Source organism: Pogoniulus pusillus, chromosome 34 (genome assembly GCF_015220805.1).
Source record: "Pogoniulus pusillus isolate bPogPus1 chromosome 34, bPogPus1.pri, whole genome shotgun sequence".
Lineage (NCBI taxonomy): Eukaryota > Metazoa > Chordata > Aves > Piciformes > Lybiidae > Pogoniulus > Pogoniulus pusillus.
This window is the reverse complement of record NC_087297.1, coordinates 6,716,392-6,744,014: the sequence shown is the minus strand read 5'-3', so window position 1 is coordinate 6,744,014 and position 27,623 is coordinate 6,716,392. Positions and strand designations below refer to the sequence as shown.

Sequence of the window (27,623 nt, the reverse complement as noted above, 5' to 3'; positions counted from 1 at the left end):
CAATATTCTTGCAAACTTAACTTCAACTGAAAATGGAAGCCAGTTGGGATTACTTAATTATGCATATTTGGGGTTGATCACAACAGCTTCAATTCACACTGCTGTGCATGTTGACTCCTGCAGTGGCCAGGGATTTAAATTAACCTGACCTTTCAGCCTGTTGATCAGCAGCCCTAGGGTGTGTTTTGTGAATTATTTGTGGTCTTGTATGAGCATGGTCCAGGCCAGGAATTTTGATAGTGCTTGATTTAAACAGCAGCTGCTTGTACTGTGATACTTAGCTTGGTGTTCAGTTTTTGAGAAACACGTTTTTAGTTCTGTTTCCTGACTGAATGCTTTCTAAAACAAAAGTTTGTGAAGAGGTAGAACAAAATTTCTGGTCTGAGCATTCATATAGAGTGAGCTTTCCAGATCATTATGATGAAGCATAAGAATACATTTATCACAGCATTTATTGTTACAGAAAGCAGAAGAAAAATAACGTAAATTGAGTCCAAATCTATTAATGGACTTAATTTTTTTTTCAGACATGCATTCTCATTTCAGCTTCTGTGCATAGATTCACAAAGCAAATGATCTGTGCCAGTTCTACATAAGTATGTAGGTTTGCTCTCCTGGTCAACTTTCCCTCCCTGAATTTGAAAACTGCCTGTAGATCTGCCATTTTTCATCCTTGGGAGCCCATCTGTGTGGAGAGATGTAGGAGAGCAAAGTTTCTGCCTGGTTTCTATTGGAGGAAACAGGTTTGGGTGTTACTTAATTTTTGTGGATAGATTCCTGTGTTCCCTTCTTTGTTTGTTTTCCTGGCAGTTAGTACATTTTATAGTGGGCTTTTATTGTCTACCCTGAGCAAAAAGAATACTATAAATCATATTCTGTCCGTCATGGGAAAAGTGTCAGCAGTAAGACAATTGTTTCCTTGTCTTGGAAAGACCAGTTTGGTGGTCATAAGAGCACTAAGCTCTGCTGGGGCATCTTCTGGGCTCCTCAATTCGAGAGAGATGTTGAGATACTGGAATGTGTCCAGAGAAGGGTGATGAAGCTGATGAGGGGCCTGGAACACAAACCCTATGAGGAGAGGCTGAGTGAGCTGGGGTTGTTTAGCCTGGAGGAGGCTCAGGGGTGATCTCCTTGCTGTCTACAACTACCTGAAGGGAGGTTGTAGCCAGGTAAGGTTGGGCAATTCTGCCAGGCAACCAGCAACAGAACAAGGGGACACAGTCTCAAGTTGTGCTGGGGGAGGTCTAGGCTGGATGTTAGGAGGAAGTTGTTGGCAGAGAGAATGATTGGCATTGAAATGGGCTGCCCAGGGAGGTTATCATCCCTGTTTGAGAAAAGCCTGGACGAGGCACTTAGTGCCATGGTCCAGTTGATTGGACAGGGCTGGGTGCTAGGTTGGACTGGATGATCTTGGATGTCTCCTCCAACCTGGTTGATTCTATGCTATTCTATGACATTCAAGAGCTTATTGGTTTTTTTTTCTTGGGGTGCTGTTAGGGACATGCATATTTGGGGTAAAATCTGGACTGCAGTCCTCACTCAAACAGCAGCACTCCCATCTAGGGGTATGTGTCATGGCATGGAATGGCCTCAACATGGGTCCAAAGTCCAGCCACAAGGCAAGGCCATAGAGTGGAGAGGACTGGAGATTTGCTACAGATGACCATAGGAATGTTAACAGAGGTATTTGCCATCTATTGTTCTTTTATTCTCCTCTTTCAACTTTGTTTCATTATCTTTTCAGCAGAAAATAGCAGTGGGTGAAAACTGGATGCCTTTAAAGCCAGTGGCAGAACTCCCACCGTGTTCACCAAGGCTAGAATTTCATGCTTATTGTGGGCAGCCTTTCCCCACAGTTACTAGATAAGAAACAATGGAAGTCATCAGTTCACTGAGGGATCCTGGTGTTATTTGTATAACCTCCTTGGTGAGAAATAACAAGTAATGTTTGGTAATAAAGGCGTAGTCTTCTGCAGGTGATGTATGAGCCAATGAAAGGTGAACAGCATCCAATGCTCTGTTGTCAAGAAATAATTGGACCAGCTGTGGTCTGGCCAGCATTTTGGGAAGAGGATTGAGAGTGGAATGAATATTGTGCCTTTGCCAAGAGCAGAACTCCTGAAGTAAGTTTGTAGGTGTCTTCTGTACTGGAAACACACATCATCTCGGGTTACTGTGCCCTCTGGAGAGCTGTGGAAATAACCAGTTTTCAGGTAGCAGGAGCTGAATATTCTGTAGCCAACAGGTTAGGCAGTTAATATTGCAGAAGGTCATTACTGACTCCATATGTCCTCTGGTAATGACATCGTGTTTCTGCAGACTCCCTTCTCTTGCGTCATCTGCACAGGTCATTAGCGATAGTAAGCATGGCTTCTTGGTGTGTGCTGAGTCTTGAACAGGCTGTGCTCAAGCTGTGCAGTAGTTGTGGAAGAGATTTCTTGGCTTTCCTCATGGTACCTCTTGTACTCCAAGCAGCTGAACAGTTCAGGCCAGTGAAAAATCTCTGGATTATTTTTCTTTGTTATTATTATTTAAAAACAAACAAACAAACCCCTTTGAGTAGAAAATCAAGTGCCATTTCTGAAAGGAGCTTGTAGCAGAGCAGAGGAGTAGCTATGGGCTGTATCACAGCTCTCACATCTCCTGGAACCAAAGCTCAACCCTCCTCCTGTCTTTAAAAACACTATTCCTGTACCCTCTTCCCTGCTAGTTAGCGTTGAAGTGCTACTAGACAGTGGAAGGTGTAAGAAGGAGGAATTGATGCCTTCTTCATTAATGTGTGAAGAACAAGCAGATGTTGTTTCCTAGCTGTGGCAGAAGCCAGGCAAAACTGGATAAGATGAGCAACAGCCAATATTGCTTGTTGGTAAGTGAGGTGTGTCACTGTCACCTCCATACAAGAGTTGGAGGTGCCTCTGAAATGTCGTTTCATCGTGACTGATAGTGCCTGGTTTCATAAGTATTTAGTGTTAAGCTGTAGACTCTGTCTTAGAAAGCAGGTCCCAGAACATTATCTGGCACCCTTCATTGACTGAGGTTTGGCTTGTGAGGAGCTTTTGCCTGGGACAGGTAGCCTGTTGTGCAGAATGCTGCTGTGTCTTCCACCTGCATCTGAAGAACGTCCATGAGTGTCACCTCCTGCACAATGTCGCTGGTATTTATGTAGTAAAATATTTCTTAGCCAACACCACTGCAGTCTTGGACTCCACTGCCTTCCAGACTATTCTCAAGTATAAATCACCCATTTGGTTTTGACCTGAGAAAGCTCTGCAGGTGGGAATTACTTCCCACCTTACCTAGGGTCTGCTACTAATCATGCACAAACTGCATGGGAAGGGAGCTGGTGAGGCTGTTGTCTTCTATAGGGCTTGCACGAACTACTTTGAGCTCTTGGTCCAGGAAAGCTTAAGTTTGTTAAGCATGGGCCTGATGAGCTTTGGAAAGGGTATGTGAGGGGCAGGGGCTTAGAAGAGGTGGTTTCTGCCTGCTCCAGCTAATCTGTTTGCATCAGTCCATCTCACATAATGCTCTGGTGTCTATCACCTTGGTAGCTAAGCACCTTTCTTAGATGACCATGGCTTTTTTTCCATCTTCTCCTCTTCTTAATGGTCTTTTCTCCTTCCTTTTAAATTGGCCTTTAATAAAGTTGAGAATTCTTGCACAGGGTTTTATAAACATGTGTTATTAAATTTGAAATCTGTTTTGAAAGTGCCTCTATCCTACTCCCTCCTAGTAAAGTGACCTTTTTAAATGGAGGGAAGTGGGTTTAGATGACAGTCATGATAAATGCGGTCATGTTCACTCAATAAAATAAGGCCCAGTGCATTTGAGGATAAATCAGTGAAATGTACAGCCCCACCTGTCTGTCTCCATCATTCATTTCCACTGTCACTTTCACAGTGGCTGATGGATCACAGTTGCTGTAAAATTAGACAGCCTTTAATCTCATTTCATCCTGATTAGCTTCTCCTTACCCTTTCCCTCTAACTCACTGACTGACACGCTAAAAACTCACACCGGGCTGTGCTTGAGCGTGGCGTACAAACTTCTCTTCAAATACCCTTTCTGTGGGGCAGGCAGGTGTTCCACTGGGCTGAAAGGGAAAAAGGAAAGGTGGGATTTTCACTTCATTAAAGCAAAACAGCAGGCAAAAGGTCGTATGGAATTATGGAAAGCAGCAGCCTGGCCAGGCCGCGTGATGGACCAAATTCTTCCTGTTACACCCCGGCAAGCCCAGTGAGAAGATTGTTCATACTGGAGGCTGAATTTACCATGCTTGTTGCCACCAAATTTTGCCTGTATCTGTGAAAACTTAGATCCTAAATGGGTGTGTGTTCATAAGGAGTTATGGTTTATAGTATAAGCTTTTTGGTGCTTTCAAGAAGCATTTTACAGTGGTAAAAAAAGAAATGTTCCTTCCCATAGTTTTGATTTTTGTGCCTAACTCATCATTCTGAGGGGCTCTGAAAGTGCTCAGAAAGGCTGTGCTGTTGGAAATCTCACAGTTACAGTGTCCAAACTCCCTCTTTCTTAGCTGTCCACCTTTTGCTCCATTCTCCCCCTGTTCTGTTCAGCTTCCTTCAGCCCCATGTGCAGATTCATGAGACCAACAACAGAGATTTCCCCAAAGCTGTGTGAAAAACAAAGGTCACAGTAAAGGTCTGCAGTGTTTTATTGCAGTCACCTTTCCTTCTGAAGCCCAAATACTACCTTCCTTTCTAAGGCAAGCTTCCCTTCAGCTTTCCTCTGAGTTACTGGTGGTAATTTGGGTCATTTAGGCCAAATTCCTTGTCGGTGGGAACGTTGCCATCAAGTTAAGTAGGAGCCAGGATTAAGCCCTTAGTTTTCAAGGTTTAATTATCATCATAAATGTGGGAGTCTTGTTGCATAGTTTATATGCATGGGAACAGCAGAAAAGCTTAAAACATAATTTCCTTCTCTACTGGCACTGTTTGTGTCAGCATGGAAGATAAATAAAGTGTTTGCAGAAATGGAAACACATGTGAAAAATATTTCTGTGTGTTGCCTTCAGAGGGTTCTTTTGAGGAATGCTGGATATCTCCAGACTGGCCAAGGAAAAGCATGGCTGAGGCTTCAAGCACTGGCTTGAGCTTAATTGAAAACCATAATAGAGCTTTGCATTAGCTAAGAATTGAAATCTCTGTAGACTGATCCTGGGGGGTTTCTTCTTGAGAGGAGGAGTCCCAGAAAGCACATAAGGAAGACTGACAATGTCCTGTGGGAGACCCAAATTCATTATGTACTACACAAAATCAAGGGAAGTGCTGGGGGGTTGAGAGAGAAAATTTTAAAATAGGAAAACATCTGAGGTTAAAGAATGAGATAAATATGATATGAAGGCTAAAAAGAGTTTTCATTCCTCCATCCCACTGCAGGAATCTAGGCAGTATGAAGTCTTACGCAGTGCCCAGTATAGGATTACTTCCCAGTTATGTGAAGTGTAGTAGTAACAAATAACCTTAATTAGTGAACTTCTGCTGTACCTGGCTGCCCAATTTAAGAACTGCTTCACTTCCATGACTTGTGTAAGAGCACAGACTATGAAAATGATGTTCGACCTTTACTAGAAACTAAAACCATACCTTACTTATTCATTGTTGCCTTGGCAAAAAAAAAAAAAACCCTTCAGCAAGAAGCTGAAATGAGCCCACTTGATCTTTAAGAAAATGTGTCCTAAATAACAAAGCTGTGCCTGTTTCTTCTTATTATTATTTGCATATGCTATACTGCACAGCTGCATCCTGAGAAAAATAAAAGATAATAAAACAAATGAAATGAGAGATATATCACCCAAAATAATCCAAGTGTGAGATAGGCTGCCTCTATTTTTTTATTTCTTTTTTTTTTTTTTTTTTGGCATTGGCAAAAGAGCACAAAGTAAGAGCTGGCCCTGAGTCATATTGATTTCCCACTGCACTGGTTTCCTAAGTGCTCTGTTGATCCGTGTCAAGCAATAAGTTCCCTGCCTGTACATGCACATCACCTCCCCATTTGTCCTCACCTAGATTTAAGGTGCCCATATGATGAGCTGAACAAGGACATCATTTTTCCTACTGGTGTCACTGGGCCAAAACTACTCTATGTGGTAGGATAAGTAAAGGCAGTGTTAAGTTTGTGTTTTTACCACACGATATCACGATAGTTCTGTATGGTGCATGGCAATGATATGTGACTCTCTCTCTCTATATATATATAAAACAAGTCCTTGGCTTTGTCTCTTAGCATTTGTAGTGGCAAATGTAAATTTAAAAAATAGATTATTGCAACTGTAGTTGGCTCACAGCAATCACAGTACCTCCAAAATAATAATAATAATAATAGAGAGATACTGCAAACCTTAATGCCACAGTTTTGATCTTTGTTAATGAAGGGCTTCCTGATTAGATGAATAGAAAATGTGTGATTGTGCTGCTAATGGCATTGTACAGGAAATTAAGCGTATACATTTGGAAAAGGCATTAAATCAGCAGGACCTTAATTTAAAAACTTAAAACTGTATGGAAATGCAGCTTGTTCATTGCTGTGTAATAGAAAGCCACCGAACAGACTGACTCCTCTTGTGGAAACACTGCCCGCAGAACAAAGCTGGGCTGAGGCTCTTTTAATGTTTCCTAACATACAAGGATTCCCAGTGTCTGCTGATTCGTAGGGAAATAGCACTTGGGCAGGCATGAGGGGTGCAGGGCCACTGAGAGTCCAGAATTCCAGCTTTTCCCCCACCTATTTGCAAGATTAAATAGCAAAGATTGCAAAGAAGTGGCTTTGCTTCTAAGGCTGTGGACATAGATGCTTGTGGTGATGCACTGCCCTGCTATGCCATACAGATGTAATTTCAGTGCTGTATTTTGTACTTTTGGAAATACTTGATGGAAACAGTGCCCTGAGCTGACCAAAATGTCTTGCTTTGCTTGCAGTTATGCCATATAACAGTGCCCATCACTGCGTTGTGGAAGTGGAAAACTTCTTGTTTGTGCTGGGAGGAGAAGACCAGTGGAACCCTAATGGTATGTATAGAATATTAAAAGGCACAGATAGCATCTGCCTTCCTGTGTCAGTTTGTTGGTTAGATCAGCTGTTAGAGTCATTAACATGGGATTTTGAGGACCTTCAGCCTAATTGTTGAACCTTGTAAAGGCTACTTTTAGATATTGATGTAATAAATATCTAATACTTCAGCATTAGCATCTCCAGTCATTCATCAGCTCCCACATCCCTTGAGAGCTGCCACAAGCAGCAGAACAGACTCTTTCAAGTGCATGCACCAGGCAGCAGCTGTTAAGAATTTTAACCTTCATTTCCAGTCCCCTTCCAGTCACAATGTAATAATGCAATTGCAGTAGATGAATGCTTCTCTCCTATTTTCAAACAAGATACTCGCAGCTAAAGTTGTTAATGTGTTAATTATCTAGGCTCTGAGATTCTTAAACTGGTCCTTTTTTCTTTTCTTTCTTATTTTGTACTCTTGTGCAAGAGCTTCTTGTATAGATTATCTGCTGCTACCTTCTTTGATTTGATTACTTCATAAATTTACTGCAAAGAGAAATTAAACAATTTAACAGGCTTCTGAGCAAAGCAAAAGGAGAATACCATGCCTTGCAAAATTCACAGAATTGTCAAGACATTGTTAAAAAGCTTGCACACCAAGAAAGAGTTGTAGTTGTAGCAGCCTGTGTAGCAGAGATAATTATGACTGAGAAACCATAAAACAGCTTGCAGGTACACATTTTTACTTTAAAACACCAGAGGATCCAGCTGAAATTACATATACTGCATATATTTTATTGTGAATGCCCCATTTCAGCATCTGCACTAAAGCAAATTATAGAAAATTGTTACATCTGTTCACTTCCTAAAACCTGAGACAAACAATCCAGTCCACCCTATCACTGAATGTCTTAGGAGAAGAGGACTTTAGTTCTACTGCTCATTTTCCTTTATATTAACCAGGAGATAGCTTGGTATCATTAATGACAATTATTATTAGGACTGTCAGCCTCATCCAACAACTGAGGGCTCATGGTGTGCTTGGTGGTAGGCATATGGATAGTAAGAGGCAAAGCTTGTTCCAGACAGTTTATAATTAAATGACCGTGTCACAGAGAGGATAAAAGAAGAGAAGTGTAACTACCCACAATTTAAGATGTGGGAACTGAGTTTCAAGGTGATGGAGGGATGTTAAAAGGGGTACATAGCCTGCATCTGAGGTAGGAGCTAAGCACAACTGTTTGTTGGAGGGGGCAGTACCTTAGTTCTAAGGTCGCCTGGATCAACTCTCAAGCTGTAGATGTCCAAGAGCTTCCTTGTTCTTTGAATACCAATGCTGTGGTTTTTCTGTAGAGAAGATAGGAATAAGAGAGGTAGAAGTACTGCTGACACTGATCTCTTCACAAATTTACCTTGAGAGAAATGGATCTTGTCACAAAAAGTGGACCTGAAATCATGGACTTTGCCTGTGCAGTTGCTGGGCGAGTTCTTCCTTGGAATTGACTTGCCCTAAATGTGCAGCTACGTGGGAACCACTTACACTTACCTGCTGCAATTGATGGGAAAACCCTTGTCTGCTGTCATCACAGCGCTAAAGGGGCTTCAGGTGGACCTAGCTGGAACTGTCTTGCAAGAGCATTACAAAGCTTTTGGTTTGAAGGAGAAAGTGCCAGGTGTTTTTCCAGTAGAAGTTAGCCCTGAGGTGAGGCCAGTGGAAGGAGAACCATACATTTCTTCAGCATTGGACCAGCAGGTTCTTGAGAAGCAGGCCCCAAAGAGCACTCATGGCCCCTTCATGCTGCTCCTGTGACTTCCTGACAACACAGAGAGCATGTGAGACACTCTGCCTCACTTTGTAACATCTTCCCATGGCTGTGCCTTTCCAGTCACAAGGGATCTCTGCATCAGTAAACACTGATGGGAGCAGGTTGCAGAACACAGGCACAGATTGAAGACCAACCTTCAAAGCCCTTCACCTTTTGGTATGGCTGCAGAGACTTTCCCACAAAGAGCAGCACCTGCCTCCTTTTGGTCCATTGTCTTGATTTGCTACTCCTGATTTCTGACCACTAGTCTCAGGCTCTGTCTTCTGACAGGTGCTTCCAAACCTTTAGCTTCGTGACTGATAAGCAAGACAAAACAACAGATACAATTCTCTTTCAGACTGAACTCCAAACTCAAACTGGAGTCAAACCAGTTACACCAGGCAGCTTAACTAGGTCATCAAGTCCTTTTCCTGCCGTGGCAGGTATCATATAGTCCCATTGTGTAAATTTTCTGAGCTAGGTTCCAAAAGCAGTTGGATTTTTAGCCCTCACTACTGCTATTGAAAAGCTGTTACAGAATCCAATTGCTCTAAATGACTGGGAGCCTTATTCTAATTTCCAGTAGATGTGTTCTTTTGACTGTTTAAATCACCTTGTTCTCGTGCCAAAGTTGGCCTTCAGCTTAGTAAATTTTGCCCTCCTGGAGATTTGTTCCTCTGATGTATTACAGAGAGCACTCCTATCCCCTTTCAGCTTTTGTTTTCCTAGGTGCAACATGCCAAGTTCTTTGTCTCCTGCCATAAGGTGAACTTTCTGTTCCTCCTGTAGCCATAGCAGCTCTTCTTTGTGCCTGTTCTGGTTTAATTTCACCCCCCATCTCGTGAAGTGACCAGATTTCTATTCTTTATTCCCACTCCAGGCTGACTAAACCCTTCTCTTTCTATCCTGTGCCCTACAGACTACTACATACGTGGTGTGTGTAGTGGCTGTGTGTATGACAGGTAGTGTTAGGAGGGCCAGGGCCTCAGATCATGGCCTTGTATGACAACAGTTACAAAGCTTCTATGTAACCAGTGGCCACACCAGTCCCCAGGAGCTCTGGAAGGTGTGGTGAGTACAGCAACATGAAAACCTCCTACCAGATGTCCAGACTTATGATCAATACTTATATTGTTCTGAAATCCTGCTTGTTGAAATAGACATAGATGTCCTAAGCAGTGAGAGCTGGAGGCAGTTAAATGCCTGCTGTCACTGCTTTCCTGTTTCTTGCATCTGTGACTTGTTGCTTTCTTTTGTGAATTCAGCTCCACTTCACTAAATCCAGTGTCCCTTAGTGTCCCTGTATCTTGAGATGTGTTTGAGTGGTGTTGAGCATAAAGGGCTTTGGTCCTCATCAGGCACCACGCTGGGTTCCAAGGGAAGTGCTGCATTATTCATCAGTCCTCTGCTCGTATGGAACATGCCTATAACACAGCGAGGGGATGACTTTGCTTCCAGACAGGGTGGTCAGCATGGTTTCTTTCTTTATTTTCTTGTAGAACATGATCTTAAATTACTATGAATATAAATTCCAGCTCTGTGGTTATTCTTCTCTACAGCCTTGATGGTCTGTTTAGACATGCTGGAGGAAGTGTGGAGTGAAACGAGCAAAGCGAGAGGCTTGTCCGATGCAAAAATATTCACCTTGTAGAATACCCAGTGACCATTTAGAGATCTGTGACATATGCAGTTGGGTTATTCTGCTGGCCTGTGAAGCCTCTAATTCAATTTTTTAGTCAGACATACATAAACAAAGGTTTCTGTTTCCGAGATCCTCATCTGTTGAAGTCTCAGGTGTTAGGGGAAATTGCCATCCACTCTCTTGCTTCAGTTTTCTTGCTTTGATGTCAATCTGCATGTAAAATAAGGTGAAATCTTAATATCTTGAAGACATGACTACACTTCTTGGGCTTGACAGCAGGGATAAGCTAGTTAGCTGGTGTCTGTTGCTCATGTTTCATATTTTAGCTAACACACTTGGAATAAAACTCTTAAGAGTCTATTCCCCCTTCGATGCACATGTGTAATTCCTTCTGACTTACACCAAAAGTACATGGTAGAATAAACCATCTAGTGCAAACACTGTGTACCCCATGCTGATGGCTTATGCAGCTCCTGGTTATTTGCAGAAGGTTTTTTTGCCATGCTCCACACAGAGATGACGTGAGGAGAAAGAAAAGCATATGTTCTCCCTTAGATTTCTTCTTTTACCTGACCCAAAAATACTCTAGTCGTAAAGATCGCCATGGGGATGCCTTTTTTTGGGCACATAATTTTGCTTAGTGCTGTGATTTATTGTGGCTGTGAGAGTACCACAGCATCTATGAGTAAATTTGAATACACATTTTCAAGATCTTATTACAGAGAAGAAGAATAATCTCTTAGCTGCTTTTACTACTAGCGATTGCTAATTCAAACCTCGCAGTGCCCCATTTGTTGAATTATTACTGTACACACAGTGTAATCATACATTGTTGTAAAAGGGGGAACCCTTCATAAAAGCTGTCAACTTGTGAAGTATATGTAATATATATTACAATCATGATGTTAAATACATGAAACCAACAGCTGAGTGTCACAATAATCTATCTTTACAGGGAAACACAGTACAAACTTTGTTAGCCGATACGATCCCAGGTTTAACAGCTGGATACAACTTCCACCCATGCAAGAGAGGTAAAAACCTGCCACGTGTTTTTCAATGTGTGTTTTATCAGCCAAGATGCAGCTGAGGTTTGGCTTAGTTCTGGGAGTGAGGAGGCCTACAGAAGCTTTGAGAGCACTGAGCTAAAGCTGCAGCATGCAGTAGTCTTGTTTCTCTCCTATACTTTTTAACTTTCCAAGTTCAAAACTCCAGATGCCAAATCCTGCAGTGCTAACTCATGCAAAATAACCATGGACCTTGTGCAATTACTGGTTGCCTGAGTACAGTCTGAAGGATTTTTCTGAAGTCTCCATAGTGTCCTGTCATGTTCCCTGACTGAAGTGTCATGATGAGTTTGCGGTAAACAAGCAGCAATTATAGTCAGATATCTTACAGGGCACTGAAACCTTCCTGTGTTGACTCCATCCTGTTTCGCCGTGCCAGCCATGAAAAGCTCTCCTGAGCACCTCTCCCCTTGTCAGAGAACTCTTAATCCTAGGTGGTCTTTGAGTGAAGTGGCTGTCAGTTAATGCATATTAGAGTAGCACAGGTTGTAAACTTACTGGTACCAAAGAGCAGAGGTGTGTGTGGACTTGAGCAATGACCAGTTGTGATGGTGTAGACTCAACTCTGAACACCAGATTCTACCCTGGCAGGAAAAAAGACCCCCAAACTCAACCTGAATGATGCCTGTTTTGTAACCTGCTTTGACAGGGAGGCTGAATTAGATTATCTCCAGAGGTCCCTTTCAACACCTACCAGTCTGTGAAGATTCTCAAAGGTATAGAAGACCCAAAGTTACAGTGTTCTATAAAAAAGCATTCAGTGCCCATCCCTCAGTTTAACACCTATGTTCTCATGGCTCCAGTGTACAAGAGATCTCACAGTGTCTTCCTGAAGCACTTTTCTTGTTCCATGTACTGTCAGCATTGCATCTCTTTTTTTCTGCTGCCCACAGTGTTCAGATGTCTGGCAGTCATAAATTTATGGACTGGGTGCAACCTTGCAATTCCAGGTGTGCAGGATGAGATGCATACAAATATGGCTGTCTTGTCAAGTTTCTAGAGGTGAAATGGCAGTCAGTAGAGTTTGTGGAGAGCTTTTGTTCAGGATTCAGGTTGATAGTCCACAGTCCATAATGTGATGCTTGTCTCCAAAAAATACTGCATTTTGCCAGAGCATGAACAAAAGCAAGTGGAACAGATCTGAGCAGGTGCTTTGCTGGAACTGAGTGGACTCATAAAATTATCCATGTAAACAGAGATTAAAAAGAGCATCACAGTTGATTATAGTCTCTGGTTTTATTGATAACATCATCCTATACTTTAAAATCCATTACAAAAATTCTGTTTTCTTTCTCAGCTGTTAGTGGAGCTCATCCAGCAGCAGGCTTTCTCTAAGGAAGGGACGCTGCTCTGGCAGCCTCCAGCCTTCTCCCTGACTCCTGCCAGCACAGGGAGATAACCCCACAACTGGGTTATTTATCCTGAAGCAGAGGGACTCTTTCTTCTCTGGTTCAGCTCCCATGATTGCATCATGACCAGCTGAGGTGTTGGCACAGGGAAGACAGGAGGAGCACGGGAGATTGGCCATTGCTGTGCAGGTAGTCCTCAGTGAGCTGGGAGGCTGAACAGTGTTTGTGTGGAGCCCTGATGAGGCCCTCTGGGTGTCTGCGGCTGGCTGAAGGGTTTCACTTGGCTGAGAAAGCTCAGAAGGCAGGTAGGTAGTTGAGGGTTGGACATAGCAGACAATAGGGTTTTTCCACCTCCACAGTGGCCAGTTGTGTTTCACTAGAAAATCAGTTTCTGTCCCACATTTGCTGTGGTGGAAGCTGCCGTCTTCAGCCAGGAGTCAGGAAGTGCTGCCCATGGTGGTTGCTTAACAGCTGCCCAGTAACACACTGTAACATGTTAGCATCTCAGCTCCTTACAGTGTCATTTCAGTGTAATAGTCCACTCATACATAGCTCCTTCTGTGACAGCATTAATGGTCACCTCTTCTCTTCAGGATAGGAAACCCACAGGCTTGCCCATTATTTTTCTCTGAAGGCTCCTAAGCATTTGGGCTGTTGATGGAAAAGGGATTTCCAAATCACTTTCTGAAATGTTTTTAATGGTTTAGTTGCTCATCTCTAACGACTTCACCAGAGCTGCTGCAGCCTTTAGAGGTCAGATCTGGTCCAGTTTTTAGAAGATCGTGCAAACAAGAGGGAGCTTTTGTACATTTTCCTTTCCCAGCTCCTTTACTCAGGTGAAGTTCCCATTAAAGCCAAGAGCCGGTTTTTCCACCCCCCCCAAGGAGCACAGGGTCACACCCTGTCTCTGCTGGCATAATGCAGGCACCATTGACAAGACAGAGTGTTTAATGTTTTTTTTCTGAGTCATTATGGTCCATCAAGTCAAAACCTACTTAGGAGTTTTAGCCTGAGAATAATTGGCTGGATAGACTGTAATAGCTCCTTTGAAATGACTGCCAGGCAAACGTGGGTCTCATTCACAGGCAGTATATTCTCCAGCTGAAAAGGTGTATGAAATATTTGATGGGTAAACTTTTTATCTCATATGATAAAATCCATATCTGATTGATTTTACTGTATGAGCTATAAAGAAAAGTCTAACCCCATTATGGGTTCAGAGCTGTCAGTGTATTTTCTTTAAAGCCGGATTTGGTTTCTTTTCATTGGAAGAACATCTCGAAAACAAATGCATTTGAAAAGTAGGGACTATTTTTAGACATGCGTTGTTTAGAGAAGCAGCAAATGACTCATAAGCTTTGGAAATGCACATTTGCCTGAGGATGCAACAGCAAGGGTGTGCTCTTTGGAGAGCAGTTCAGTTCGAGCAGTATGCCTGCTGAAGGCTCGGTTTGTGTAGCAGTTGTAGCTGGGCACCTCAGTCAGCACTGCTGCATCTTGCCAACGCAGCCCAGAGATGGACAAGGTGTGTGGAACAAAATAACATTTAAAATAGCTGCTTCCCTCCCCCCCCGCCGCCCTCAAATTCCAAGTTAAAAGTTTTTGTTTCAAGACCAGCAAAAAGCACAGCATTGTGCCCAGGGCCTGAAGATGCACAAGGTTGGTGTCCTCGCTGAGTGAGTGAGCTGAGAAAGGAAACTGCAGAACAAAAGAGCTAAAACAATGCACATTTTGGGTTAGACTTTTGCTATTGACATTGCTATTGCCCCTATTAGGATTGATTTAGCATTTAAAAAGCTTAAGAAAGCATACACTCTAAAAGTGACTTTGAAATGAGGTCCAGAGATTGTGATGATCAGTAACAGCATTGGTAGCTTTAACCCTCAGACTGGCAGTTGCATTTCTTGTTCCAGGGCATGAATTCATCATCTGTGGAAATCAGAAGGAAATTCTTCCCTTTTATGTGCGTGTACTTACAAAAAGAAGCTAGTTGGGTTGATTGAGTGAAGGGTCTGAAGGTAAAGCATTTCAGAGATCAGTGAATGTCAAGTGCTTGCAAGTTCTGAAGAAAACCAGACAATAAGTCTGATTGTCCATGCTCAGACCACGAGGTGCACTCCAGAGATCTGATTAGAATGGATAGTGCCTTCCTAGCTTTGTGGGGAAAGTTCTCCTGCAAAGATTGCTGTCTTACATTTGAACCTGAATCGTATTTTAATGCAGTTAAAAAAGCCATTATGTAACTGCATGGCCCTTAAACACCATTTCACTGAAAAGTATCCCCCCCAAAAATCCCAGAAGCTTAAGATATTTGTGACAGGAGCCACCGAATGAATATCCACCTGCAAGCAGAAGAGTGAAGCCTGCTGACGCTTTCATTTGTGCTCCTTAGAGTGACACTGTGTGGATGAAGCCAGGAGTACACACAGAGAACAGCACCGGTGACATCCTAGTTAAGAGAATAATGCCTGCCAGCTCTACCTACTTCTCTTTATTAGACCTGAACAGAAAATCTCCCATGCTGAGAGCAGTTTGTTGATGGTTTGTCAGAGGAGATGTGTGAAGATAGAGGAGCAAATACCCAAGCATCAACAAGAGACACAGGAGGATGGGAGACCTGTGCCTGCCCATGCAGGCTCTTGTGTCTAACAGGAGGTGACCTCTGCACCTCCTCTTACTTTTGGGGCTGCTACAAGCTATCTTGCCTCTGGCCTGTCACATACTCTCAGAAAGTATGCAAGCACTTGATGGTCTGTAACACCTCAAATTAGAATGAAATCAGCCAGCAGGCCTTGCTGAGGGGACAAGACTCAGGCAGACAAGAGTACACATAGAGTGTAATCAAATAAGCTTTGTTTCCATAGAAAATCAGGCTAAAAACATAGCTGCACAATTTGCTGCCCGACCATGCAGAGCCATATATGCCATCAGCTTCTATCTGCCCATTGACAGATAAATTAAATGGTCTCTTTTAATTCAGCTGTCAAGCTGGAGGCCCTCACCACTTTTCCTGTCTTCCTATTTGTATTGGGTTTTTTTGGTGGCCTTATCCCTGTGGTGGTGTTCCCACTCTCTGCAAACAAGAGTTGCCCTCCTGTGCTGTCCCAGTTGCCCATGTGCAGGTGAGGTGAAAGCAAAGCAGCAGTCAGGAGGTACTCAGTGCCGGTGGCTGGTGGGGATCCTGTCAGGTGTGCAGCAAATCCAAAGAGTAAGACCAGAAACAGGCAGTGTTGCATCAGATCTCCTTCCTGAATGCCCAAGCAGCCAGCCCAAGTGTTTAATCATATCTGCCTGACCTCTCCTCCAACTTACAAACCAGCAGCCAGTCTCAGGCACATTTAACAAAGGAAGATGTCTATGAAGTGTCTCCATGGTGTTAAAGCATTGTAGTGGTGGCCCTGGGAGAGTTAGATCATGGTTGGACTTGATGATCTTAAAGGTCTTTTCCAACTCCTGTGATTCTGTGATGCTGCAGGCTGTGAAAATAGGCAGCTGGTAGAGGAGAGAGGTCTTATTCTTGCCTTCACTGAAGGAAATGCTCCTGGACTCATGCCTGGCTGGATGGCACGTGAAAGACACTGCACACCAGGCTTTGCTAGCTCCCCTGCTTGTGAGATGACTATGAGGAAGCCTGGAGAGGAGCTGGGACATGGGGTGACTATAGGGGAGCTTGAGGGAGGTTGGGGCATACCAGAGCTGTTCACTGTGATGTGTTATGCTCTGTATGTGGACCACTGCTCACCCTGAATGCTTTGCACTCTTCAGTAAGATCAAGCCCTTGATGGTGCAGGTGGCCCTCATGCTCCCAGGGCTTCCTGTGTGCTATGCAGCTGGTCCCAGGCTCAAATGCGAGTGCCTGGGCTGGAACCAGAGCACATTGTGTCAGACATGGAGCAGGGCTGGCAAGCTGCAGCCACACTCCGGCGTGCCTGCTTTGCAGGAGCTGTCAGAGCTAGACCTTGCCACGCCTGACCTGCCTGCTTGTCTTTGAGCTCCCACACCACTCTGATTTTACCCATGAGAAAATGTTAGGTTTGGGACTGACAATCCTTGACATTTGGTGTTTTGTGCAGGTCATCATCCTAGCCTAGCTGTGCTCTTCTGCAGTTTTCTTTTCTCCTATCATTGCAGTTTAAATTTAAAGGCCTCTACCCTGGCAAACCTGCTGAACAATCCAGGGAGCTTTCCCTGAAGGTGGATTACACCAAACAGGGTCTCTCAAAACCATCTACTGCTCTATTTTTACTTCAGCAACAGACACTCACCATTAATTTTGGAGACAGGAGGAAGGTGAACTAATGTATACTTAGCAGTCCTAGCCAGCAAAATTAATTCTTTTCCTGCGTAGGTGAGTTGCATGTGAAAGCAGAGAAGTGGCTGAAACTTTCCCCAGAGTTGGCAGGATGGAGACATACCTCTCTTGAGTTAAAGGCTGGAAATGTAATGTTGTGCCTGGCATGAGGAAAGTTGTTCTATTTGCAGTACTGCAGAAGGAAGGGGGAAAAAATGATAATTGAAGAAAAATTTTGATGATGTGGTTCTCTTAGTAAATTGGGAACAATGACCCTTGAAGGACCATAAAGAAAGTGAATGTCAAGATAATTCATTATTGTTACATTATCTACCTCATTTTTCACTTTGTCTTACTGAGTTGTTATATCCCTTACAAGGTAATGCCCCAAACATTAATGAGCACCTTTTTATCTTCCGTGGCTGTGCAAAAGCAACAAACAGCTTTGGAAAGGTGCATTTTCTGCCAGGTTTAGGTGTGCTTAATGGTTTTGATGCCAAAACTCTGGTATTTGATATGGAACGTGCATTCAATTAGCAAAGTAGGCACAGTTTCTGGGGTAGCTGTGAAAATGTGGAGGTTCTGGACAGTTTTCCCTAGAGTAGTGTTTGAAGGAGCAGCTGTCTTAGTCGAGGGACTCTGCTGGAGAGGGGAAAAAAAACACTCGACATGGCTAATTGGTTTGTTGTTGGCTTGTTTTGTCCTGCCCTGTCCTCCAGGAGAGCCAGTTTCTATGCCTGTCGCCTCGACAAGAACTTGTATGTGATTGGTGGGAGAAATGAAACTGGCTACTTGTCCAGTGTGGAGTGCTACAACCTGGAGAGCAACGAGTGGCGCTACGTGTCCGCCTTGCCGCAGCCGCTGGCAGCCCACGCGGGAGCTGTGCACAATGGCAAGATTTACATATCAGGCCAGTGTCTTTTGTGACTACAAGAAGGACACTGAGGTGCTGAAGCAGGTCCAGAGAAGGGCAACAAAGCTGGACGAGGGTCTGGAGAACAGGGCTGGTGAGGAGCAGCTGAGGGAGCTGGGGTTATTTCGTTTGGAGAAGAGGAGGCTGAAGGGAGACTTCATGGCTGTCTACAGCTCCCTGAAATGAGCTTGGAACCATGTGGGGCCTGGTCTGTTCTCCCTAGTGACAAGTGATAGGACAAGGGGAAATGGCCTCACATTGCACCAGTGGCGTTTTAGATTGGATAGTAGAAGAAAATTCTTCCCTGAAAGGGTTCTCAAGCACTGGAATGGGCTGCCCAGCATAGAAGTTGGACACCTATCCCTTGAGGTGTTTCAGAGTCAGAGATACGGTGCTGAAAGGACATGGCTAACACCCACTTTGTTAGAGCTAGATACTGGTTGGACCAAATCTTGAAGTTCTTTTCCAGCTGAAATGATTCTGTGATTATACAATTCCTGCTATTTAACTTTAAAACAACCCAAAATCGCCACACACACCCCCCGCTAAAAAGAAAGAAAAAAGCCCAGAGCCTGAATTCTTGCTGCAGCACAGTGTCCCTTTTCCCTGAGTTAACAGAAATGTCTGTGCTTTGCAGGAGGTGTTCACAATGGAGAGTATGTCCCCTGGCTGTACTGCTATGACCCCGTGATGGACGTCTGGGCCCGCAAACAGGACATGAACACGAAGCGAGCGATCCATGCTTTGGCTGTAATGAATGACCGACTGTATGCCATTGGAGGAAACCATTTGAAAGGTCACATTTCCGTAGCGGCCGGTCACTAGTGGTGTCCCTCAGGGATCAGTGCTGGGCCCCATCCTCTTTAACATCTTCACACATGATCTGGATGAGGGCATGGAGTCAGTCATCAGCAAGTTTGCAGATGACACCAAGCTGGGGGCAGATGTGGCTGGGTTGGAGGGCAGAAGGGCTCTGCAGCGGGACCTTGACCATCTGGACAGATGGGCAGAGTCCAGGGGGATGGCATTCAATAGCTCCAAGTGCAGGGTGCTGCACTTTGGCCACAACAACCCCATGCAGAGATACAGGCTGGGGTCAGAGTGGCTGAGAGCAGCCAGACAGAAAGGGATCTGGGGGTGCTGATTGATACCCGCCTGAACATGAGCCAGCAGTGTGCCCAGGTGGCCAAGAGAGCCAATGGCATCCTGGCCTGCATCAGGAATGGTGTGGTCAGCAGGAGCAGGGAGGTCATTCTGCCCCTGTACTCTGCACTGGTTAGACCACACCTTGAGTCCTGTGTTCAGTTCTGGGCCCCCCAGTTTAGGAGGGACATTGAGATGCTTGAGCATGTCCAGAGAAGGGCGACGAGGCTGGTGAGAGGCCTTGAGCACAGCCCTACGAGGAGAGGCTGAGGGAGCTGGGATTGGTTAGCCTGGAGAAGAGGAGGCTCAGGGGAGACCTTATTGCTGTCTACAACTACCTGAGGGGAGGTTGTAGCCAGGAGGAGGTTGCTCTCTTCTCTCAGGTGGCCAGCACCAGAACAAGAGGACACAGCTTCAGGCTGCGCCAGGGGAGATTTAGGCTGGAGGTGAGGAGAAAGTTCTTCCCTGAGAGAGTCATTGGACACTGGAATGGGCTGCCCGGGGAGGTGGTGGAGTCGCCGTCCCTGGAGCTGTTCAAGGCAGGATTGGACGTGGCACTTGGTGCCATGGTCTGGCCTTGAGCTCTGTGCTAAAGGGTTGGACTTGATGATCTATGAGGTCTCTTCCAACCTTGGTGACACTGTGACACTGTGATACTGTGATATTTTTAATAGCCAAAAAAGCACTTCAGTGTCCCCCAGCTCCTGATAAAAAGAATATTTGTGTTAGCCAGTTGCTGCTAAGTACATTAAAACCCAGGCAACAGGATTTAACAGGACACTTGAGCCAGCAATTTAAAAAAAGAACCCATTTTATGCAAATCATTTTAAAATTATAACAGTACATTAAATATATGAGTAATGAATGCTTTAGATAATAAAAATGGGAGCTTCCATTACTCAAAGGCATGGACAATTTGTCATTACCAAGAATTCAATGAAACAAACAGATTATTCTTTGACCCGAAAGTACCAGCAATATTTTCCTCTGTAAATCATTCTCCAAACTGTGCACTTAGAGAAGGCTTTGTTCAGAGAGAAAAACACAACAAAAAGCTCCTCATTTGATGAAGAGAAAAAAAAAACCACCCAAGACAACCTACAGATGTTAAGTATTAGGACTAAGCTCTTTAGATCTCTTTTTAATATTAAATGTAGCTTGTTAATTATAACTCTTTTGAGAGGAGGTCTCCTGTTTTCCTCTTTTGCAAAGATCTCAGAGTAACTACTGCTTAGGCAGCTGGTGGTTTTGTCTTAATACCTACATGCCATTCCTCTTACTGCTAAGGGCCTTCTGCTTAATCCAGCCACTTAGACAAAAAGCACAGCTCCTGCTCCTTTGTCTTGTGACAATATCTGGCAGTTTACAGTCACATTTTTTTCTTCTTCTTTCCTGCTTTAAATCAATTTTTTTTCAAAAAGGAGAAAATTGTAATGCAGAATCAGCAGTGATGTTAACTGCCAGTACCACCAGGGTGTGTGCCTGGATGCTTACAGCTTTGAGTTGCTCTGAGAGTCTGAAGTCCTATTCTGCTTTTGAGGATCTGAGTGGCTGTGGTGCATGTAGGGGACAAAATCTCAGATGGGAACTGGCACTGGTGCATAAACACCTACAGCAAGGTTCAGGGCTGATGTGCCTCTACTCCCCATTTCTGGTTATGATGAGTGTTCCTGAACTGCCCCTTGCAGGGCAAAGAGGCTAAAAGTTGCTTGCAGGCTTCCACCTGCCAGTTTTCCAGAGGTTGGAGAGCTCCACAGCATTGGCTTTGCTCCTACACACTAAACGGGCCACAGCTTTCCTATAGCTAAGGCACATCATTTGGTTTCCATAGGCTTAAGCTGCTTCCATCCTGCCTTCTATTTTTTCACTCAGTTCCACCTACCACCTTGTGGGAGAGCAGGAACTTCTAATAAACATTGCTTTTTTGCCTCTCCAGCTGTTGCCCTAGGTGGCTTTGCTATGTGTGACTTGCTCCTGTTGTGAGAGGTGTTTAACACCCAGGCTTCTGGACAGCTGCGGCTGTCTGCTGCAGGGGCTTTGGGAAAAGCGTACAGCAGAACAAAAGGAGGAGCTGGCAGGAAAGGAGGAAGGAGGGGACTGAAATGCCACAGATTGTCCAGTGGTGGGGAACAGCAGGGCTCCCTGGCAAAGCCCTCCTTTGTGAGGCTGGATCTGCAAGGCAGTGTTGGCGGTGCACTTACCGCATCAGCGCCGGTCATGTGCGTGCTGCGCTTTGTTCCGCAGCTCTGGGCAGAGTCTGCGGTGGCCTTTCGATGGCCCCTTCAAAAACTTACAGCCACAAAAAATTGTTTCATCACAGCTAGTCATTGCTGACAGAAACTGTACTCTCACCAGCAGTGTTGTTGTGAAGTTAGCAGTGTCACCAAATGCCCTTTTCCAGAAAATCAGACTGCTCTGTGCTGTTGTACCGTGGTGGAGAGGACAGTAGTGTCCAGCATCCCAGCATGGTGATTAAGGAAGCTGGAGTTTACCTGAAAGGATCCTACAGGGAGGCTGGAGAGGGACTTTTCATAAGAGTGTCTAGGGACAGGACAAGGGGCAATGGGAGAGTAGGTTTAGACTGGATCTTAGGAAGAAGCTCCTCAGGATGAGGTTGATGAGACTCTGGAATAGGTTGCCCAGGGAGGCTGTAGATGCCTCCTCCTTGGGGATGTTCAAGGCCATACTGGATGAGGTTGGAGCAGATGATCCCTAAGGTCCTTTCCAACCTAAGCCATTCTGTGATTAATTTTACTACAGTGCTCAGTAGAAGCAGGTAGTTTGATATAGGGAGGTGTCTAAATATTGGAGCAGGAACCAGGACTCCAGGGGAGTTCTAAGTCTGTGTTCATCTCGCTTAATAGATGGTCATTGATACAGTTTGAGAGTCTTGAGCTGAGCCACATCTGTCCTTGGATAATTACAAAGTGGCAGTCAAGTGGAGCCTTTTTCAGTCAGGGAAGGGTGAGAGCACTGAGTTTTTTGGATACATTTCCTGTCTCCATAAAGACTTTGTGGCATCACAGCTACATGTTTAGGGTGTACCTTAAAAGAGCTTGAAAACTGAAACTGGCCCTGAACATGTGTGTTGTGCTAAGCACTTTGTTTCTCTGGAATCAAGTGGCATCAGTTGTCTAAACTGTACTTTGATTCATCAGACATTGAGTTCTGAGCAAGATTTAATCTGTTGCCTTTTGGAGAGATTAGATGTGCTGACCTTTGAGAAAGATTGCCAGGACTGTCTTTTCCCACGTGTTCATACTTGCATTAGCACTGACAAACCAGGAGGAATATTCCTTGACTCTGCTTGCATAACTGATAGGTCTCGTGGTCATGGAGGTGTTGGGCAGAACGTTGGACCTGATCAACTTAAAGGTCTTTTCCAACCTTAATGATTATGATTCTGTGATAAGCGAGTGTTACTTTCTGATCTGTTCAGGTTTTGTATCTCTTTGTGGTTTGTAGAAGGCTGTAGAACCAATGGCAAAAGCTTTCAATAGGCTTAGTTGGCCTGAAGTAATGAGACGTTAGCGCTATAGAAGATGGCCTATGTGCGTGTGGCAGTGTTTGCTAGAAGAAAGCTTAACATTGGTGCTACAAGTGTAAAAATAGCATTGTAATTTAATGTCCCTAGCAGTAAAACAAACAATAAACCAGCACACCTGACACAGGGTCTCTTCTCTCAACACCCTCATGCAGGTTTCTCTCATCTTGACGTGATGCTTGTGGAATGCTACGACCCAAAAGGTGACCAGTGGAACATTCTCCAGACCCCCATTCTGGAGGGCCGCAGTGGCCCTGGCTGTGCAGTCCTGGACGACAGCATTTACCTTGTAGGAGGCTACAGCTGGAGTATGGTGTGTGCCTGCAATCACCCTCCATTCCTGCTTACTTCTTGGGACCATGCTGCTTAGTTCCTCCCTGTCCCACCTGAGTAATTAGATGAGACAGGGAGGAAATGAGGGAAGAAGTAGCTGCAGGAGCAGGTTTTGTGTTGGTTTTCAACTTGTATGGGGTATTTTTTTCTGCCTTTGAGCTTTGCTATTTAGATGAGTTCCTATCAGACTGTATTCATTGATGTGGATTAATATGAAAAACAGATGAAATTTGGCAAAAGTGATTTGCAGGACTCAGTGCTTAGAGTTCTGCTTATAAGGTGCTTGTAAAGGAGCCTGATTTGCAGGACTCAGTGCTTAGAGTTCTGCTTATAAGGTGCTTGTAAAGGAGCCTGATTTGCAGGACTCCATGCTTAGATCTCTGCTTATAAGATGCTTGTAAAGGAGCCTTATTTGCAGAGGCCGGGTGCTCAGCTCATATGAAAATCAAAGCTCTCTGACAGCTCCAAAGTAGAGCTCAACCATGAGTCACTTTCAGACATCTTTAAAGCTGATACATGACTTGGATTTTCCCAAAGCCACACTTAATATGACTTTTTGTGCTATTGCAGGGAGCCTACAAATCTTCTACTATTTGCTATAGTCCAGAGAAAGGGACTTGGACAGAACTAGAAGGAGATGTTGCTGAGCCACTTGCAGGACCTGCTTGTTCAACTGTCATATTGCCAGCCTGTGTACCATACAACAAGTGACAGCTGAGGAGCACAGACTCAAACATTGATTGCTTCTGGGAAAATCGTGACAGGTGACCTAAATATTTTGTTAGAACAGGATTCCTGTTACAAGAAAGCTACCATAATTTACCCTTTATCCCATGTTTATGCTTTAGGAGCAAACTAAAAGAAAACAAAACCCAAGTGTTGTCCCATCTCAGATAGATGCCGGTGTCTTATGAAGCAAGTAGCTAAAACACACCGAACATTACATGCAGACAGACTGCCATTTCAGACTGATTTTAACTTTTCCTGCTGCAGAGAGATACTCCTCACATCAAATTAAAGGGTTTAAAAAAAATAATTAAAAATGAAGGCTAACTGTTCAAATACAGCCTGAAGAGACAAGATCAGTATTGTGCATTGTATCTACCTGCATGTGATCTGTGTTGAAGTCATCCGGATGTTGTTTTCATGAATGCTTCAGAATTCAGATAGTGAAAAGCTCACACTGCATTGCAGAATTGTCTCCTCCTCTGTAATCCTAAACTACAGCTACTTCACATGCTCTGCAAGCAACACAGCAGCAGAAGATTATAAAAGGTAAAGAAATATCACTCAGTTTTTGCACAGCTTGGCAACTAATACACTCTCCCTTCAAAGTCCCCATGTGTAAGTGCAGCGGAAAGCAGCCTATAATGAAAGCCATGCTTTGCAGAGCACTTCTTGCAACAGCAGCTTAGGGATTAGGATCAAATTCCTCTAATCACACTCGTGGAAAGTCAGAGTCATTTCACTGAAATCCATGGAATGACTGGTTTTGTATTGGTATAACAGAAATCTGACCCTACACCTTAAATTCTGGCTTTGTAAAGAAAGTTATTTCTGTAACCACTTAACAAAGCACCAGAACCCTTCTTTACCTTTCACTAAGCTGTTAGATAGAATTCATGCTAGTTGCTTCCAAAGACAAGAAGACTACTTTTAACTGTAAATGTATTACTTTGGACTCTTCAATCATTATGCACCGTTTCGGAGAGACACTGGTAAGTAGTTAAAATACTCCTGTGTGGTTGATCTTCACATGTACTCTAAAAAACTTTAACTATGGATTCAAAGTAATGTGAGGCCAGACTTTCCACTGCCTTGTAGCCTGTGTAATTATTTACACGTTGCAAAGCCAGTTCAGAATGCTCCCACATGGCACCAGCAGCACGCAGGACTCGCTTAATGAACTCACTACTTGCTTGCACAAAGCAGGCTGTCACTGGTTTAAACTTCTGTCTTTTTGTCCTGGCTTTGCAAAAGCAGTGACAAAATCTGAGCCTGATTCTTTACTACTTTGCAGTTACCATGATCATCTCCACCTCAGTGAAGTGTATATGCGATTCTGCCATTACTGGTGCTGCATCCATTACCTTCAGGACTGTCTTCTTTGCTGGTATAAATGGACACTGCTCCATTGAAGCCAGTGGTTGTCCTTTGGTTTACACCAGCTAAGAATCTGGCCTTTAACTTGCCTAATTGTAACTGCACCAGGGAATAGGCAAAGGAAACTCAGATCCTGCATCTTCCTGCACATCTCTTTCATAACAGGACTTGGTGCTTGTGCATTAAGCAAGGACGGGAAACTACTAGAGGTTGGTATGTGCTGCACAAGTAGTAGTTGGAACAAGGAATTAATTGTATGCTTTGCAAAATAGAAAGAGGGCAAATGTACACAGAAATAACAGTGTATATGAGAGAGATATCAATAACAGAGAGCAAATACCATGGGACTGTTTCTCCCTGGCATCATCAGCCCAGGTTTATTGCAGTGCAACTCTTTTGCTTGCAGCAGAATTACACAGTTGTAAAACTGGAGTAGTGCAGTGAAGACTGATACCATACAAATGCAATAACCCAATTGGCGAGGTAACTGCATGCCTGGGAAAAAAAACAATTGTTTAAACAGAAGAATTCTCTGAAGATGCTAATATTTGAATGTGCTGTTGGGGAGTTTTCCAGTGAGCATCGCTAAGGAACTCATAAAGGTGGAGTGTATATCCTGAAATCTCAATCCATTTCTACTATATAGTGCAATCTTAGTTGGTTTTATATTTATTTATATTGTTCAGATCCAAGGGATCCCTTGTAAAATATATTTGGTGCAATCATGACTTTTTTTTCCCCCTTCTCCTGTTGAAAGTATATAAATATAAATATATATAAAAAGCAAACTGTTAAGGTACTAAGTGAAGAAACCTTGAAGGACACTTAAGATCAGGATAAGGTCTGCCATTAAACACTGACTGTCACCTGTCTCTACTAAAATGTACCATTTGTAAAGGATATTTGTTGTCCTTTTAAGTGGTTCTCTTTTTTACCATGATAATTTCAAGATTTATGAGGACTCTGTGTAAATCTTTTTATCCTTCAGGAAGGCATGACCAAGGAAAGTGCTAAATGAACAAGTCACACAAAGAATGTAAATTTTGTACAGTACTAGACTGTGTAAATGAAGCTTGCTTGTAGGGGGGGGGACTTTAAATAAAACTTTATGTACTAATTCAACTGTCTGCCATATTCCTACTTATAAAGTGTATGTATAAATAATATCTACATTAAATTCTTTGGAACTTTTTTTTATCATGTAGATGTGTAAAAATATTTGTTTGTTTTGTGGCTGTACATAACACCCTCGTTGTTCTCCAGGTGTCATTGCTCAGTGCTTGTAAGCTCAGCAGCACAGTAAAATGTCCTGAGTCAGAGTCCTCACCTGACCACAGGTGCCTGGGCTGTGTTTCCAGCAGGGAAGGCCTCATCTGCACACCCACAGGCAGGGGCTGACCTCAGGAGCCTATGGATGAAAAGTGCCTCTGCCCTGGCTGCTCGTCCTGATCCTCTGTCCTGTGGCAAGGTAAGTCAAGAGACACAGCTCTGTTAAATGCAGTCTCGATTTGGGGAATTTAATGCTAGCTGTAGCAGTTTCCTCTTCAAAATATCCCTCCTGTGGTGCCTGGAGCTGCTGGTGGTATTTCTGTTCTTGGAGAAGTGCTGGCATGAGGGGGGCAACTCATTGCTGTCTACAGCTACCTGAAGGGAGGTTGTAGCCAGGTGGGGGTAGGTCTCTTCTCCCAGGCAACCAGCAACAGAACAAGGGGACACAGTCTCAAGTTGTGCTGGGGGAAGTATAGGCTGGATGTTAGGAGGAAGTTGTTGGCAGAGAGAGTGATTGGCATTGGAATGGGCTGCCCAGGGAGGTGGTGGAGGCACCGTCCCTGGAGGTGTTCAAGAAAAGCCTGGATGAGGCACTTAGTGCCATGGTCTAGATGACTGGATAGGGCTGGGTGATAGGTTGGGCTGGGTGAGCTTGGAGGTCTCTTCCAACCTGGTTGATTCTATGATTCTATGAGGGAGCAGTAGAGGAGCTGGGACAAGAAGTACTGCCAGGCTGAGCAGGCAAAGCAGAATCATTATCAATAACAGTTCTATACTTCATGGATTACTTATTCATGCCTACCAACCTTTGTCATGGACCAGAACCTTTATATGCTAACCAGGGCAGGGGCAATAAGCACAAAAAAAGGCAGTCCCTGATTCCTCTACTTCCAGCAAATGTGAGCCACAGGTGGGGTGGCTGAGAGCACTCTGAAAACATCTGGTCTGACAAGAAGGGATCAGTCCTGTTCAGAAGGAAGGCAAGCCAGCAGCAACTACAGTGAGACAGCACAATGAACAGGATGATTCCATCGATGAGTTTTATTTCAGATGGGAAAGGAAGGGAGACTTGTGTTGTTTTTTTTTTCCAAATAATGTGGGAGCAGAAGGTAAAGGAGAAGGTAAAAGCACTAGACAGGGATATGATTTCAAAAAGAAA

The 27,623-nt window shown here is 44.0% G+C and overlaps 1 protein-coding gene across 3 annotated transcripts in view; it reads left to right on the top strand.

The window, feature by feature from the left end:
• KLHL14 (kelch like family member 14) overlaps positions 1 to 26,605 on the top strand; it is a 60,299-nt gene extending 33,694 nt beyond the window's left edge. The window contains exons 3-9 of one of the 3 annotated variants that reach the window (XR_010308380.1): positions 6,936 to 7,025; positions 11,408 to 11,486; positions 17,879 to 18,069; positions 18,710 to 18,868; positions 22,915 to 23,072; positions 23,663 to 24,367; positions 26,459 to 26,605. Coding sequence is in view for 1 of the 3 variants with exons in the window: in XM_064170730.1 (XP_064026800.1) it covers positions 6,936 to 7,025; positions 11,408 to 11,486; positions 17,879 to 18,069; positions 18,710 to 18,868; positions 22,915 to 23,072; positions 23,663 to 23,803 (818 nt within the window). In the remaining 2 variants the exon portion in view is untranslated. Of the gene's footprint in view, positions 1 to 6,935; positions 7,026 to 11,407; positions 11,487 to 17,878; positions 18,070 to 18,709; positions 18,869 to 22,914; positions 23,073 to 23,662; positions 26,318 to 26,458 lie in introns of those variants that run through there. The other 2 variants (XR_010308381.1, XM_064170730.1) reach the window with 2 other exon arrangements.
• The last annotated feature ends 1,018 nt before the right edge of the window (positions 26,606 to 27,623 follow it).